Source organism: Arachis stenosperma, chromosome 10 (genome assembly GCF_014773155.1).
Source record: "Arachis stenosperma cultivar V10309 chromosome 10, arast.V10309.gnm1.PFL2, whole genome shotgun sequence".
In the NCBI taxonomy this organism is placed as follows: Eukaryota; Viridiplantae; Streptophyta; class Magnoliopsida; order Fabales; family Fabaceae; genus Arachis; species Arachis stenosperma.
The window spans coordinates 26,154,307-26,168,478 of NC_080386.1; the positions used below are offsets into that span (position 1 = coordinate 26,154,307).

Consider the following 14,172-nt stretch of genomic DNA (forward strand, 5'->3'; position numbering starts at 1 on the left):
ATTTAGAAATGTAATTTTTAGTTCTCTTTCGAGGTGAGAAACAAGAGTTGAAGTGGAGTTGCAGAGTCATTGATAGTTGATATTTATAAGTGTGTCTGCAATAAGTACCTTAACGGCTAGTTAACGGCTAGTTTTGCAACGACTATTTTTGCAACGGCTAGTTTTGCAACGGCTAGTTAACGGCTAGTTTTGCAACGGCTAGTTTTGCAACGGTCACTTTCATGAACAATAAGGGCACAATAATATTGACTAATTTAAAAACTTACATAAGAAATAAATAAAACAAACTACATCATAAACCAGTAATACGCAATAAAAATAAGAACATACTACATAACTCTACGAATACAAGAAACCATTAAGTAAACCACTTGGCGATTATTTTCTCACATGCAATCTCATGAAGAGCTCGTCGTTTTTCACTCATTGTAGACGTGTCAGCATTAAGTATTTGCATATCCGTCTCCCTTTCCCTTTCCTTGGCCATCCTTTCCATTTCCCTTTCTTTTGCTTTTATCTCCATTTCTTTAATATACCTCTGAGTTTGTAATTCTTTTTCTTTCATTGTTGCTTGAGCTTGTAATTCTTGTTCTTTCATTGCCGCTTGAATTTGTAACTCATTCTCTTTGATTGCCATAATCTTTGCTCTATGTTCCTTCTCCTCTTCTCTTTTTTTTTCTCTATCCATTAGTTCCTTTTCTCTAACATTCTTAATATCTTCCATGAGAGATAATTTTTTGACAACCGATGATTTTCTTTCGCTAAAATCTTCAGACATCTGTACTTTTTCCTTACCTTTTCGCTTGCTCTTCTTTGATCCTCGTGGGCGAACAGGAAAGTCCACACCGGGTTCGTCAGCCAACGGTATTTCTGGGTTTGATGAGGATGAGTATGCTCCAGTTACACTAACATTGATTCTCTTTGAGCTGCCACTCTGTGTAGGTAGTTGGCTTCTCCATTTTTGCTCCAACCGAAGCATGTTCCAATGCCTCTCAAAAGTGAATTTTTGACCATAATTTGTGGAATAAAGTTTATAAGCCAACTCCCACTACAAGAAAAAGGCGCATTTGTAACAAAAAATATTGTTACAAAACGTCGAAATTTTGAAACAAAAATTTTTTGTAACAAAAAAAGGGTCCATTGCAGTAAGTCCCGTTACAAAAAGTTTTTGTAACGAAAAATGGAACTGTTACAATTCAATACCATATTTTGTAACAATTTTTTCTGATACAAAAAACCAGAAGCCGTTACAAAAGTGGTAACAAATTTTGATCTTAAAGGTATTTTTCGTGACGGTCAATTTTTTCCTATCAAAAAATTTTGTTACAAAATGTAACATGATTTTGTAACATTTTTTTTCCTTTAGTTACGAAAGCAAATTAATTATTTTGTAACAAAATTTTTTTATTATAAATTACATGCATAATTTACTAAATTATTTTTTAAATTTACTAATATATTAACGATTTTAATAAGCAAGTTTACATGGATATAATATGCAAAAACATACATAAGTCAAACAAGATCCTTTAAGCTAAAATTGTCTTGAAACAAAATAACATTAGCTAGTGAGTACATTGATTAGTTCAACAAAAACATAAAAGTTCTAACATAAAAGTTCAACCAAAACATAAAAGTTCTAACATAGATTAGTGTCTCTATACATCAAAACATTCTTGAGCCCTCAAGGTAGCATATGGTCACCATTTCAGCACTCCTGTCAATAAGAAAAACCGAAACAAAAAAGTTAGAAACCATAAGCAACTTTAGGAGTACCTTTAGGGTCTAGTTTGTTTCATTGTCAGAGCGAGCTATGAGAGAGTTCAACATACTCTTGCACACTACAGTATACACATCTCAATATGTTCTACCTTACTATTACTTAAAATCAATGAAGACAAGTATGAAACATGTTTCAAATAGCACTTATCTATTACTTAAAAAATTCAAGGCAGCCAATGGGTAACACAAGAATTTAGATTGAATCAAAATCAATGATACTTACCTCTATTAACCATCCATTTGCAACAAGCCTTGGCACAAATCATAGTAAAGATAACCAGCAAGAAAAGTGGAATGATTTGGAACAGAAACCTAGGAGATTAAAAGAGAACAGAGTGATGATTTTGGATAAAAGAGTATGATAAAGTCTTCCTAAAAACAAACCTTACATTTGAAATCAGTTCCAGAGCAGCCTTTCGAACATCATCAGCTGTAATGTCATTTTGAAAAGAATCTCCATTACAGCAAGAATTTTTCTGAGAGCTAGAAAGTAAAAAATGAGAAAATCTGTTGAAACCCTATTAATGATGAATGGTTTCCTTGAAGATAACGTGTCCAAGATCCAATATTTGAAAGTTTATTAAAGTGCTCTAATGAATTCTGGAATGCCTCACAGATAGGTGAAACACATAGAGCATGACTTGGTATTCTACTTTCCCAAAGAAAAGGCAACCACTTCTCAATTGAGACATTCTTCCATTTAAACATTCTAGTCAGCAGCTTGTATGCATTACCCGAGAGTTCCATGAAACCCTGGGGATATGCCAATGAAAACCAAAATCTTGTTACTGAACATATTATGCAACAACCTCAGCAACCAATATGACAAAAGAAGCAAATTGAACCTTCAGTTGTATTAAATCTATTATATTGCAGAGTAGAATCATTATACTGTTTGGCAGATAACAGTCTCCATCCTCAAAGCAACCAAGAGGAGAAATACCCAACCATAGATCCAATGTAGCTTTGACATCTTCAAAGATTTGCACGTTAATATACAAAACAAAGAAAGCTTACTAGCTTAGCAAAATAAGAAATTCAATAAGACAAAGTATATAATTGATTCTAAGACCATAATTGAGGACAACATTCACCTTAATTGGGCGTACATCAACGATGAGAACTCCTCCTCTCCCTCTTCCATTTAAACATTCTAAATTCAGTTTATTGTATCTACCAAACAAGTTAATGTATCCTCTCCTTCTTCCAACTCTTGTTATTTCAGCTTCTTTTATACTAAGTTACAAATGATTAAATAGACTAGTTCTATCATTAAATCACTCCTTGACCTTAACCTATTACGAATGTAAAGCAGCTTCTTGTTTCTTTATTCATGTATGTTAATAACATGAATGACAACAATCAAGACAACCTAAGCAATTTGCAATTATAGTTAGAGCATGTATGATATATTTTCTCTAATTATTTAGCTTAGCGAAAGGCCCTAGTTGCCTTAAGGATGGTAAAAATTACAACACATACCTTATGTTTCAAATTTAAGTGGCACTTGCTAACCTGTATGACAAATACTTGGCTATATATATTATGTGATGACTTAATCTGTAAGTACTAAGTAGTGGTAAAACCAGTATTGAAGCATTGAGAAATATCATACATACATAACTTCCTAAATTTTATAAATCTTGGACAACACCAGAATTTGTGTAACCTTGCAGATTCAACAATCAACATCAGCATATCCAGCACCAAATTCATCAATCAGCAATCCCAATCCGATGATTCAGGCCAACTCAAACTCAGAATTTTCACTACTCAGCAACAATGCAACAAAGCTAGCTGCAGAGAATTCAATAATCACAGAAATAGCCAACTCACTATCTCAATACCAACTTAATATTCAGAAATACCAACTCAAAGATATACTTATATAACAAAGGAGAAACATGGAGACGAAGCAATGGCAGCAGCTCCGACACCTAGAAAAACAAAACCCGTCATAAACGAACCATGGTCCGAACCCAAACTGGAGTGGGATAGGGTTTGGCAGCTGCAGGGGAGTCCTTTAGCGGCTGCAGCAGCGGTTTTCCAGCACCATTCGGTGAGGCAGAACAGCGGCGACAACTTCCTTCGTCGTCACCTCCTCTCTTCCGGCGACAAGCTCCAGCGGCAAGGATGGTCGAGCTCCTTTCTAACAATGGCAACGATGTTACTTTCTCCCTCTCTGCCTAGTTCGATGGCGACGGCTCGGCTGGGGTTCGGTGGTAGTGATTTCTTCGTCGGCGACCACAAGATGCGGCTTCTCGATCGTGTCTCTCCTTGGGCTCCCACAAGCGACGGTGACGGACTTAGAGGCGGCGGCGACGGGACACGCAGCAGCAGTCCGTGATGGTGACGATGGCAGCACTGGCTTCTTGGCGAGGACCATGGCGGCGCTGGCTTCGTGGCGAAGACGATGGCATCTGCAGGAACACTTGGAGACAATGACGAACGCGAGGACAGGGGCTTCTCCTTCCTCGCGCACGCTATCTGGTCCCTGACGACGGTGGTTCAACCATGGTTCAGCGGACAGAGGAGAAGAGAAAGGAGCAGAGGAGGAAGAAGAAGAGAAGGGTGGTTCGGGTAGCTAAGGTAGTGAACTTGCTGAGGAGCAAGGGGGGTGAATGGTGGTGATGAGGTGGTGATGATCAAACTTGAAGATAATAGCTAAATGGGGGATGAAGTTGCTCTGAAGAGGAGGAAAAGTGAAAGGGAGGGGCTGCGCTAGGGTTCCTGGGTAAAAGGGAAAAATTATGGGTTAATTAGGATTAGGGTTTATAGGGTTTAATTTGGTATTAGAGTTTAATTTGGGGTAAAAGTGAAATTAAGAATTTTGGGTAAATTGGAGTTTGGTAAATTTTTAATAAAATTAAAGCATATTGTATAAATTTGAAATCTAATTTAATCTCTTAAAATTACTTTAAAAATACTACTCAATTATCAATTTACTAATCAGTTTTTAATCAAGTATTCTAATTTAAAATTAGAAATAATATAATTTATTTTTTGTTTATAAAAATTAAAGTATTAAATTCTAAAATCTCAATTATTTAAATTAGATCATATAAAATTCTTATTATTTTATATTTCCTAAATTTTATTATTTAAATATAGAAAATAATTCGATAATTATAAAATCAGATAAAACCTTAAATTCGAAGACCACCGAAGACCACCAGGCCGCCACTCACAACACAACAGCGGAGGAAACGGTAATAACAAACGAGATGACGACGAGAAGAACGTTTTTCTGGGGCTACACTGATCCTTCTTCTTCCGGCGGGATTTTCATTGCGCTTTCTGGAGTGGTAGACGGTGCAGAGTGTTCGTGAGTGAGGGGTTGGGGAGACTTAGGATTTTTTACTGCAGTGTATCCCTTTTTACAGCTTTTAGTATTTTGTTTTTTTTTTCTTTTCTTTTTAGTTACTTTTATTTATAATTATAATTTAATAAAATTTCTTTAAGTGACATAAATTAATTTTTAGTTAATTTTAAAAATCTGATTATTAATAAAAATTATATATTAATTATTTAGAAGAATATAAAATAATATTTATAATTTTTAAAAATTAATGAATACATACATTATATAAAAAATTTTAATTTTTGAAACAAAATAAAATTATTTTAAAAAAACATATACACAATTTTTTTTATTTTTAAAGTGTTTAACATTTTGAAAAAAGAATTTGTTATAAAATATACTTATATTTTGTGACAAATAATTAACTTGTTACAAACAATATTGAATTTCTAACAAATTAATTTTTTGTTACAAAACAATTAGAGTTTTTGAAACAAAAAGTTGTTTTGTTACAAAATAATTGGAGTTTTTGAAACAAAAAAAAATTGTTACAAAATATTTTGAATTTTTGTAACTTGTTTTTTTTTGTTTGTAACAAAACACTATATCGTTACAAAAACTAACATAATTTGTAACAAAATAAAACAGATTGTTACAAAATATTATCATGTTTTGTAACAACTTGTAATGTTGTTACAAAACATTATTCTTTTGTAACAATAAAAAATTGTTATTACAAAATACTATTTTTTTGTAACAATTTTAAATTTGATAAAAAATTTTTGTTACAAATGTTCCATTTTCTTGTAGTGTCCTTTATATCATCAGCGTTCGAACCACTCCTTAGGTTTCGACTAGCTTGATCGTAGCAACCAGTAAATTGTGCAACAGCCTTGTTGATCTTATACCATCGTTTCTTACATGTAACTACCCCCCTTGTCATGTCAGAGCAAAATTCTACACAGTAGCTATGAATTCGACTCCAAAATATTTCTTCCTTTTGATCGGTACCAACTATAGGGTCAGTTGAAATATTTAACCATGCACTAATCAGCATATCATCCTCTTTCCAATGCCAGTGTTGAATACTATCTTGCCTCCGATCTTCAATATCATCATCATTGAGGTCGATAGCATCTAATCCACGAGGGTTGGCAAAATCTGAATATTACGAATTTGGACTAGATTGTATAGGAGTCTGAGAGGATGGGTTAGAAGAGCCACCAACACCAGATGGGTTATGTCTTGATGCACTAAATTGAGTTGGAAATGGCAAAGAAGTTGGAGTAACATTTCTGATAGAGGGGTTAAATATGGATGAAAATGGAAATGGGGTGTTTGTGAATTTTGATTTTGCGGTTGGAATATAGGAAATTGATTATTATAAGGAGTTTGAAAATTGAAATTAGAGAGATTTTGTGGATTTGGATTTTGAAATGTATTTGGTAGTATGAAATTTTGATTTGGAACTTGAGAGTTTGAGGTTTAAGATTGTTGGGTATTAGGAATTTGAGGAAAATTTTGTAAGTAATTGAAGAAAGAGTTGAGTTGGTTTGAATTCATTTTTTCGAACAAAAAATAATAGTAGAAGAATTTTGATTTTGTAAACTTGGAAAAAGATGAAGAAGAGTAGTAGAGAGTGTGAGAATACAAGTGTATCTAAGTGGTATATATAGAGTAACAAACTATTAATTTATTAATAATAACGGTAACATAGTAACGACTAGTTTCTAACGGCTATTTTTACAACGACTAGTTTTGCAACGGCTAATTTAATATAATAATATAAATATAAATAATATTTAATATTATTTTTGATATAAATAATTAATATAGATTACTAATTAAATAAAAATTTAATTATTTCATTTATTTAATTATTATAATTATTAATAAATTATTAATTAAATAAGAATATCAATATTTAATATAATTAATTATTATAATTATTATTACATTAATTATTATTTAATTATTTAATATAAATAATTATTATAATTATTACTAAATTAATTATTATCTATTTATTTAATATAATTATTTATTATAATATAATTATTTAATATAATTAATATAATTTTATATAATTATTTATTTAAATAATAACTTGCCACTTGGCAAGTTATTATTGGCTTGCCAAAGTCCCTGCTCAGGCCTCAGAGGGCCTGGCTCCCCTAGAAATATGTGTGGGGACCTTCACTTGGTTTGCTCCAATGGTTAGGACTTGTTGGTATCAGAAAAAAGCAAAATTGGGTCTCTCCATTGGACTTGCTCTAACGTGTCCACGTTTTGGAAGTAAAGTATATTTTTTTGTTTTTAAGTTTGTGATTTTTTAAATATTATTAATTTTTAAAAAATTAAATAAAACTAAATATTAGGAATATTTTTAAAAAAATATCTCTTAACATTAATTTCGTGTAAAACGTTAGAGATAAAATTAAAAATTTTTAAAGATAATTTTGGCATAAATAAAAAATATTAGAGACAAAATTAAATTAATCGAAAATATTAGGAATAAAATTGAATGAAACTAAAAATTAGAGATATTTAAAAAATAAAAATAAAAAATATTAGAAACAAATAATATATTTTACCCAACGTTTTCGTATTTGTTATCTGATTGACTCGTTAAATAATAATTACATATTGCTTTTTCATAATCTAATATATGCAGAGTTAAGTCTCAAAGTGGTTTCTGAAATTACACTCGAGACTCAAAGTAATCTCTAAAGTTAATAGTTATTCAATTTTGTTCTCAAAGTTGCACTCTAAAACTCATAGTAATCCTTAGTTTCCGTTCATCATTGGCCATCGAAAAGCTGAAATAGACTCATTCCTGCAACGCTGGCACTGTGATGACTAGCTAATGTGGCAAAGAAAACTCTTTTTCTTTTTTTTTTTGCAATTTAGTCCTTTTTTCTTTTAAAATCCTAATCCCCAAATTATCTTTATTTTTGTAATTTTCTCCCACCCTTCCGCCACACTGTTACCCATCAAAACCTACACTATTTCGACGTCCTCTTCGCCGCTCACAGCTGCAACTCGTACTCCCTCCTCCAACTCAACTCCTCTGACTTCATCGGCGACATCTCCCTCCCTCGGCAACAGTTCAAGAAGCTCGTGCTCTTCTTAGACACCAACAGTTCACAATTCTATTTCATTGCATTGTATGAAAATTCCAACTTTTAGAGACCCACAATTCCTCTTAACGTTCCTCCATTTCACACTCCTTCAAATGAACCACCACGACTGCCAACCCATCGCCAGAAAACGTCGCCGCATCAACGTTGCCTAAGAAGATGAAGAAGAAGAAGAATAATATGACGCAAATAGCAACAAAAAGAAGAACAAGAATAATAAGACGACGAAGAAACTTAACGGCGGTATCCTTACTTCATTCTTAGTCCTCGACGTGTAAGAACACCGCAACTTCACCGCCACGCTGCGCCACCATTTCAACCACGACAACTACTATTCCGGCATCGAAGAAGAATCCCACAGAAGGAGAAAAAAAGTCACATGCCATACCAACGGTGAATTTTGACGATGTCACAACTCCACCGCAGCAACGTCGGCTGTAGGTGAAGGACCACTCGAAAGCGTGGTGGGACGAATGCAACATGCTTGAATTCCCCGAAGAAGAGTTCAGAAAAGCATTCAAAATGATAATAGCAATGTTCAATTTGATTTGCGATGGCCTCAATTTGGTGATTGCGAAGGAAGGCACCACCTTGAGGAACACAATTTTGATACGACAGTGTATGGCGGTTTGCCTGTGGGGATTGACCATCGGTGATTATGTGCAATTAAACTTGTTAATAAAGGGGGAAGTAAACTTGTTTTATGATTATGCACAAAGAGCAAAATAAATTTGGAGACTGTAGAGAATGTAAGAAAAAGAGGAGAAGAGAATAGAGGAAGGAACTGCACAGAGTGATCTTTAAATTTAGGGATTAGAATTTTCAAATTTGATTCATGGACCAAATTATTACCACAAAAAAGTTTACTAATCTATATTATCTAGCTATTACCTGACTAGCGTGTCAAAGATGAGTCCATATAAGCTTTCTGGTGGTGCCTATTTGACGAAAAATGCTTGAAGGATGATTCTGGTTCTCGGAGTGAAACTTGAGGGATGAATATAGGTAATTATTAATTTTAAAGATTACTTTAAACTTCGAATGTAACTTCAAAGATCACTTTAGACTTAACTCAATATATGGATATAAAGTTTTTTATATTTGCCAGAAACTAATTTTACTATTTTGTATGCTGTATTTATTTTGTATGTTTTCGTATTTATATTATTGGCAGTATTTATTTATTAGTATTGTAACATAATTAATAACCTGATAAATTCGGCTCATTTTTTTATATGGAAAAGATATGGGAGTAGTGCAATGAAATGGAGAGTTGCCAAAAAATTGCACTGGTATGGTGTCAGGGAAAAAACGTAAGCTACATTTTATGCTTTTTTTTTCTTTTTTTTTCAGCAATTTAAATAAACGCAGGTTGCGTTTTATTGTTTTAAAGGTTTTCAATTTTTTTTAATTTTTGTTGAGCCCAAACGCAACCTGTATTTAATGAGGGATGTATATTACTTTTTTTTTGAAATAATAAAATGCAGCTTGCATTTTTATCAATTTGACAGCCTTTTTTTCGAACAAATAAAACGCAAGTTGCATTTTTTGTGCGTCAGAAATTTTTTTTGGAAAGCTAAAAACGCAAGCTGCGTTTGTTAAAATAAAATATATTTTAAGCAAGAGTCCAGCCTATAAATACGAAGCAGGATTCATTCAAAATGCTTCATTCCACTTCTACTCCTCTTTTTCTTCTTTCTTTCATATATGTAACAGTTCTAAATTTTTAGGGGTGTCAAAAAAATCGAGTTAGGTGGGCTTGAAGTAATGGAAGGTATTGCAAATTTGTGAGTGTATTATAACGGTGATATTATACCAAACACACATGAAGGAGTGACTTTTATTTGTGAATGTCCGTTGTCATTTGCTATACCGTACACCATGAGTTTTGTGGAGCTGCAAAATGGTCTTTGTGATAACATACAAAATTACATTTTGAAAAGGGTGAGCAACATTTTATACAGGAATCCTATACAAGTATTTGGTGGGCTGATACAATTTCAAATAATGCCCATCACGGACGACGCTAGTACGCAGCAGATGTTTTGTATTTATCAACGAACCCGATTTCACGTGCCGATGATAGAGTTGTACGTTGAGTTCGAACAGCATTCGAGCCTGGACATGGTCGGCGAGGAGGTCGATGTTGATGAGTGCGGGGACCTAGAATGGGAAGAAGATAACAACGATAGTAAAGAGGAGTTCGAAGCCAACTATGAAGTCGATGACGAAAACGGTGACGGAGACTTGGTAGACAATCCGGCGATGCAGAATGAAGCGGACTCGATTATAAGCCGGCACCCGTTTGGTGTTCCATCTTTTATGCAAACTCTGGATCTCGAAGCCATGCATGCCCCGGAATTTTCTGAGTATGCGAATATAGGTATGTTATGATTATTAATTCAAGTTACCACTAGTGTGCATTTTATTTGCCTTGTCTGACTGATGGTGGTGCGCATGTTGTAGGTGAAGGCAACGTTGCGGTAGAAGATGGTGAGTTTAGTGTCGGAATGGAATTTGGCTCTAGAGAGTCGATGATATCTTCAATCAAAAGCTACACTATCTCTATAGGAGTTGATTACACTGTGTATGAGTCTGAGCCACAGACATTCTATGCGAAATGCAAGAGTTATGGTGCCGGGTGCGACTAGCTTATCTGAGCTAGCTTAATTCGAAAGAAAGCTTGTTGGGAGATCAGAAGATACAATGGTAAACACACATGCTCCATGAGCACGATCTCACAAGATCATGCCAAGTTGGACTCAGACACAATTGCTGATGCCATTAGGTTGTTGGTCGAAGTAGACCCATCGATAAAGGTGAAGTCTATTATTGCAGAAGTTCAATCCAGGTTCATCTATACTGTTAGTTATCGCAAGGCTTGGTTGGCAAAGCAGAAATCTATCGCAAAAATTTTCGGTAATTGGGAAGTTTCTTACCAGACTCTGCCGGTATGGTTGAAAGCAATGACAGCGAAGATGCCGAGGTCTTGTGTCCAAATAAAGACGCTCCTCGTTTACCGTGAGAGTGAGGAGGTTCAAGGTGTAACAGTTTTGCATCGCACTTTTTGGAGTTTCTATCCATGTATAGTAGCCTTCCGAAACTGCAAGCCACTGGTGCAGGTTGATGGCACACACTTGTACGGAAAATATAAAGGTGCACTTCTAGTTGCCGTTGCACAAGATGGGAACCAAAACATTGTACCTATTGCATTTGGAATAGTCGAGGGTGAGACGGTAGACATGTTGGAGTTTTTCCTAACCAACTTGCGGAGATATGTTGTTACCAATGATGGCGTTGACATTATTTCTGACCACCATAACTCCATCGACGTAGCAATAGCTCGCAGTAACGGTGCATGGTCACCACCAAGAGCGTGGCACATGTTCTGTATCAGGCACATCGGGTCCAACTTCTTAAGGAGATTTAAGGCTCCGTATTTGCATAAACTTTTGGTTAACACAAGTACTTGATTTTACTGATATGGTTCTATTCACAGTAATTTTGTGGTATTTTCTTATGATTAAATGATTTGTCTAATAGGATATTCAAGGACGGAACAGGAGTACAACAAAAACTACCAAAGGCTTCAAGAGCGGGGTGAGGTGTCCACGCAATGGTGTGATGAGATCGGTGTTGAGAGATGGGTGTTGGCATTCGACAGGGGTCATTGTTGGGGACATATGACGGCAAACTTGGTAGAGTGCATAAATTTTGTCCTGAAGGGTGCATGCCACCTTCCTGTGACTGCCATTGTTAGGTCTACTTTCTATCGGCTAAACGAATTATTCACTCGGAAGAGCGTCGAGGCTCATGAGAGTGTCCGCAATGGATTCACGTATTCAGAATTTGCCACCAAAAAAGTAGAAGAAAGTTTTTGATGTGCAGGAAGCATTGTGGTCAATCGGTTCGACAGGCGCAACAAGATGTTTGATGTTCGCAAAATGTCAGAGGTTCTATTTACACTGTTAAACTCACACAATGACATTGCGATTGTGGCTATTTCCAGGTCGAGCGACTTCCATGTTACCACGTCCTTGCATGTTGCACTAACCAGCATCTTGATTGGCAAGTACATGTGCACGATATGTACAAGATGTCCGAAATTTGCAAGGTCTATAGAGGCGAGTTTGTCCCGATGGGTGACCCATCTACATGGGCTCTGTATGAAGGAGCGAAGGTGATTGCAAACTGGACATTGAGGTGCGCGACCAAAGGAAGACCCAAATCAACCCGCTACTTGAATGAGATGGATTCACGGGACATGCGTGGTCCTCGTCGGTGTACTACATGTGGACGGGAGGGACATAGCCGTAGCCGATATCCACAGCACGCAGGTCCAAGCTCTACCGGGGGTCAATTGTGATTAAGGCTTTTGCATGTTAACGCATTTTTAACTAGTTAGTAACTTTGTATGTAACTTTTTATGACCTATTTAACTTTTCATGTAACTTTTTTTTGTGCCTTCATTACCTAGTTCTAAGTAGTGTGTAAGCTTTTTTACGTCTTTGTACATTTTATTTATGTATGCATTAAATAATGTATAATAATTACGAACGTAGATAAAATGTGCAACACACGGAACTGAAATGGAAAAATACTATACAAATCTAAATACATAGTAATAGATACGATGACTAATAGAAATATCTAAACATACTACATGATCTATATCACTGAATGAAAACATAAATTGAAATAGACTAAACTAAAAAGCAACAACCTACTTCCTGGGTGCCTTCTTTGCATACTACGATGGGGTGTATTTGTCCAGAGGCGCAGTCTGTGTCCGTAAATTATACCAATGACCTTGAGATCTACTAGCGTCACCAACACCGACATCTGGCATGCTGGCACCGCCAGTGTCGACATAACCAGAACTACTCATGTCGGGAGCACTATATCCACCATAAGGAGACTCGTGCTGGAGGTCATGTCCCAGAAATCCCTCTTCCGGCTGCGGGTACTCATTCAAGTCAAACAACTCGGTGTGCAGTGGTGCAGAAGGACGAGGAGGATCTACATGACTCGACGATTGATCCATGTCGAAGTCACTGGCATGACCTGATGTCGCACGACGACCAACAGACGGCTCACTACCAGCAGGCCCTTGCTGCTCTGGCGCTGGAAATAGATGAGACGTGTCTTTCATGAGCCGAGAGAAGCTGATTGAATCAAGTCCGCCCAATGGACTAAATTGACCACCTGTTGGAATTACCAACTGTGGTATGTAGGGCTCCGCTGCCTTATGTTGTTGTGGTTCTGGTATGTATGGTTGTTGCTCCTGATATACCGGAAACTGTTGGGCATATGTCGGCTCCTGAAAGTGTTGCTCATATGCCGACACCTGATAATGCTACTCATATGCCGGCATCATGAACTAGTGCTCAAATGCCGGCGCCTGGAAGTGGTGGTCATGTGCCGGTACCTAAATGAAAAATGAATGCCGCTAATAAATAATGATAAGAGTAATGATAATAAGTAGAATCAGTAATATTAATACTAATAAACCTTAAGGATACCTGAAATCCTTGGTCATAGGACGGATCCTGATGTTGAGGTTCAGTTGGTTGTGGTGGACCTTTTTGTTGTGCGTTGGCGTCGGCTTGTTCACTTGCAACTCTATCTGTCAGCTGTAGGTTACCCCCGTACTACTGTGTGTACCAGTCATAGTACAATGGGAGGGAATGAAAGTCGACAATCTCGTCCCCTGCTTGCAGTGAATCATAGTGGCCATAACGCCACATGTTAAGTCATTCCTTGGTCTGGTCTCTCCAGTCATAATGCTGGGCACCGCTCAAATGCCTACAATGAGCACCGCCGATCTGAAATGGCGGGTCTGGTGGAAGCTGCTGCAACCTGAACTATCATTGAACTCAAACTATTAGGTGCCACTCTATACATTCGAACGACACTAACGGCGACTTTGTGGAGCACATAAACAAATTT

General features: G+C 36.1%; 1 protein-coding gene across 1 annotated transcript; it reads left to right on the plus strand.

Moving 5' to 3' along the window:
• Positions 1-10,949: 10,949 nt before the first annotated feature.
• LOC130956910 (uncharacterized) lies at positions 10,950-12,589 on the plus strand. Its single transcript, XM_057883847.1, has 3 exons — positions 10,950-11,688; positions 11,767-12,086; positions 12,233-12,589. Exons 1-3 carry the CDS (start codon positions 10,950-10,952, stop codon positions 12,587-12,589), a joined length of 1,416 nt encoding a protein of 471 aa, XP_057739830.1.
• Positions 12,590-14,172: the final 1,583 nt, after the last annotated feature.

What these genes read in the sequence shown, in the direction of transcription:
- LOC130956910 (XM_057883847.1), top strand. Translation starts at nt 10,950, where the DNA reads ATGAGCACGATCTCACAAGATCATGCCAAGTTGGACTCAGACACAATT. An exon ending in TAAACTTTTGGTTAACACAA is followed by an intron (nt 11,689 to 11,766) that starts GTACTTGATTTT and finishes TTTGTCTAATAG; the next exon opens with GATATTCAAGGACGGAACAG. An exon ending in CAGAATTTGCCACCAAAAAA is followed by an intron (nt 12,087 to 12,232) that starts GTAGAAGAAAGT and finishes GGCTATTTCCAG; the next exon opens with GTCGAGCGACTTCCATGTTA.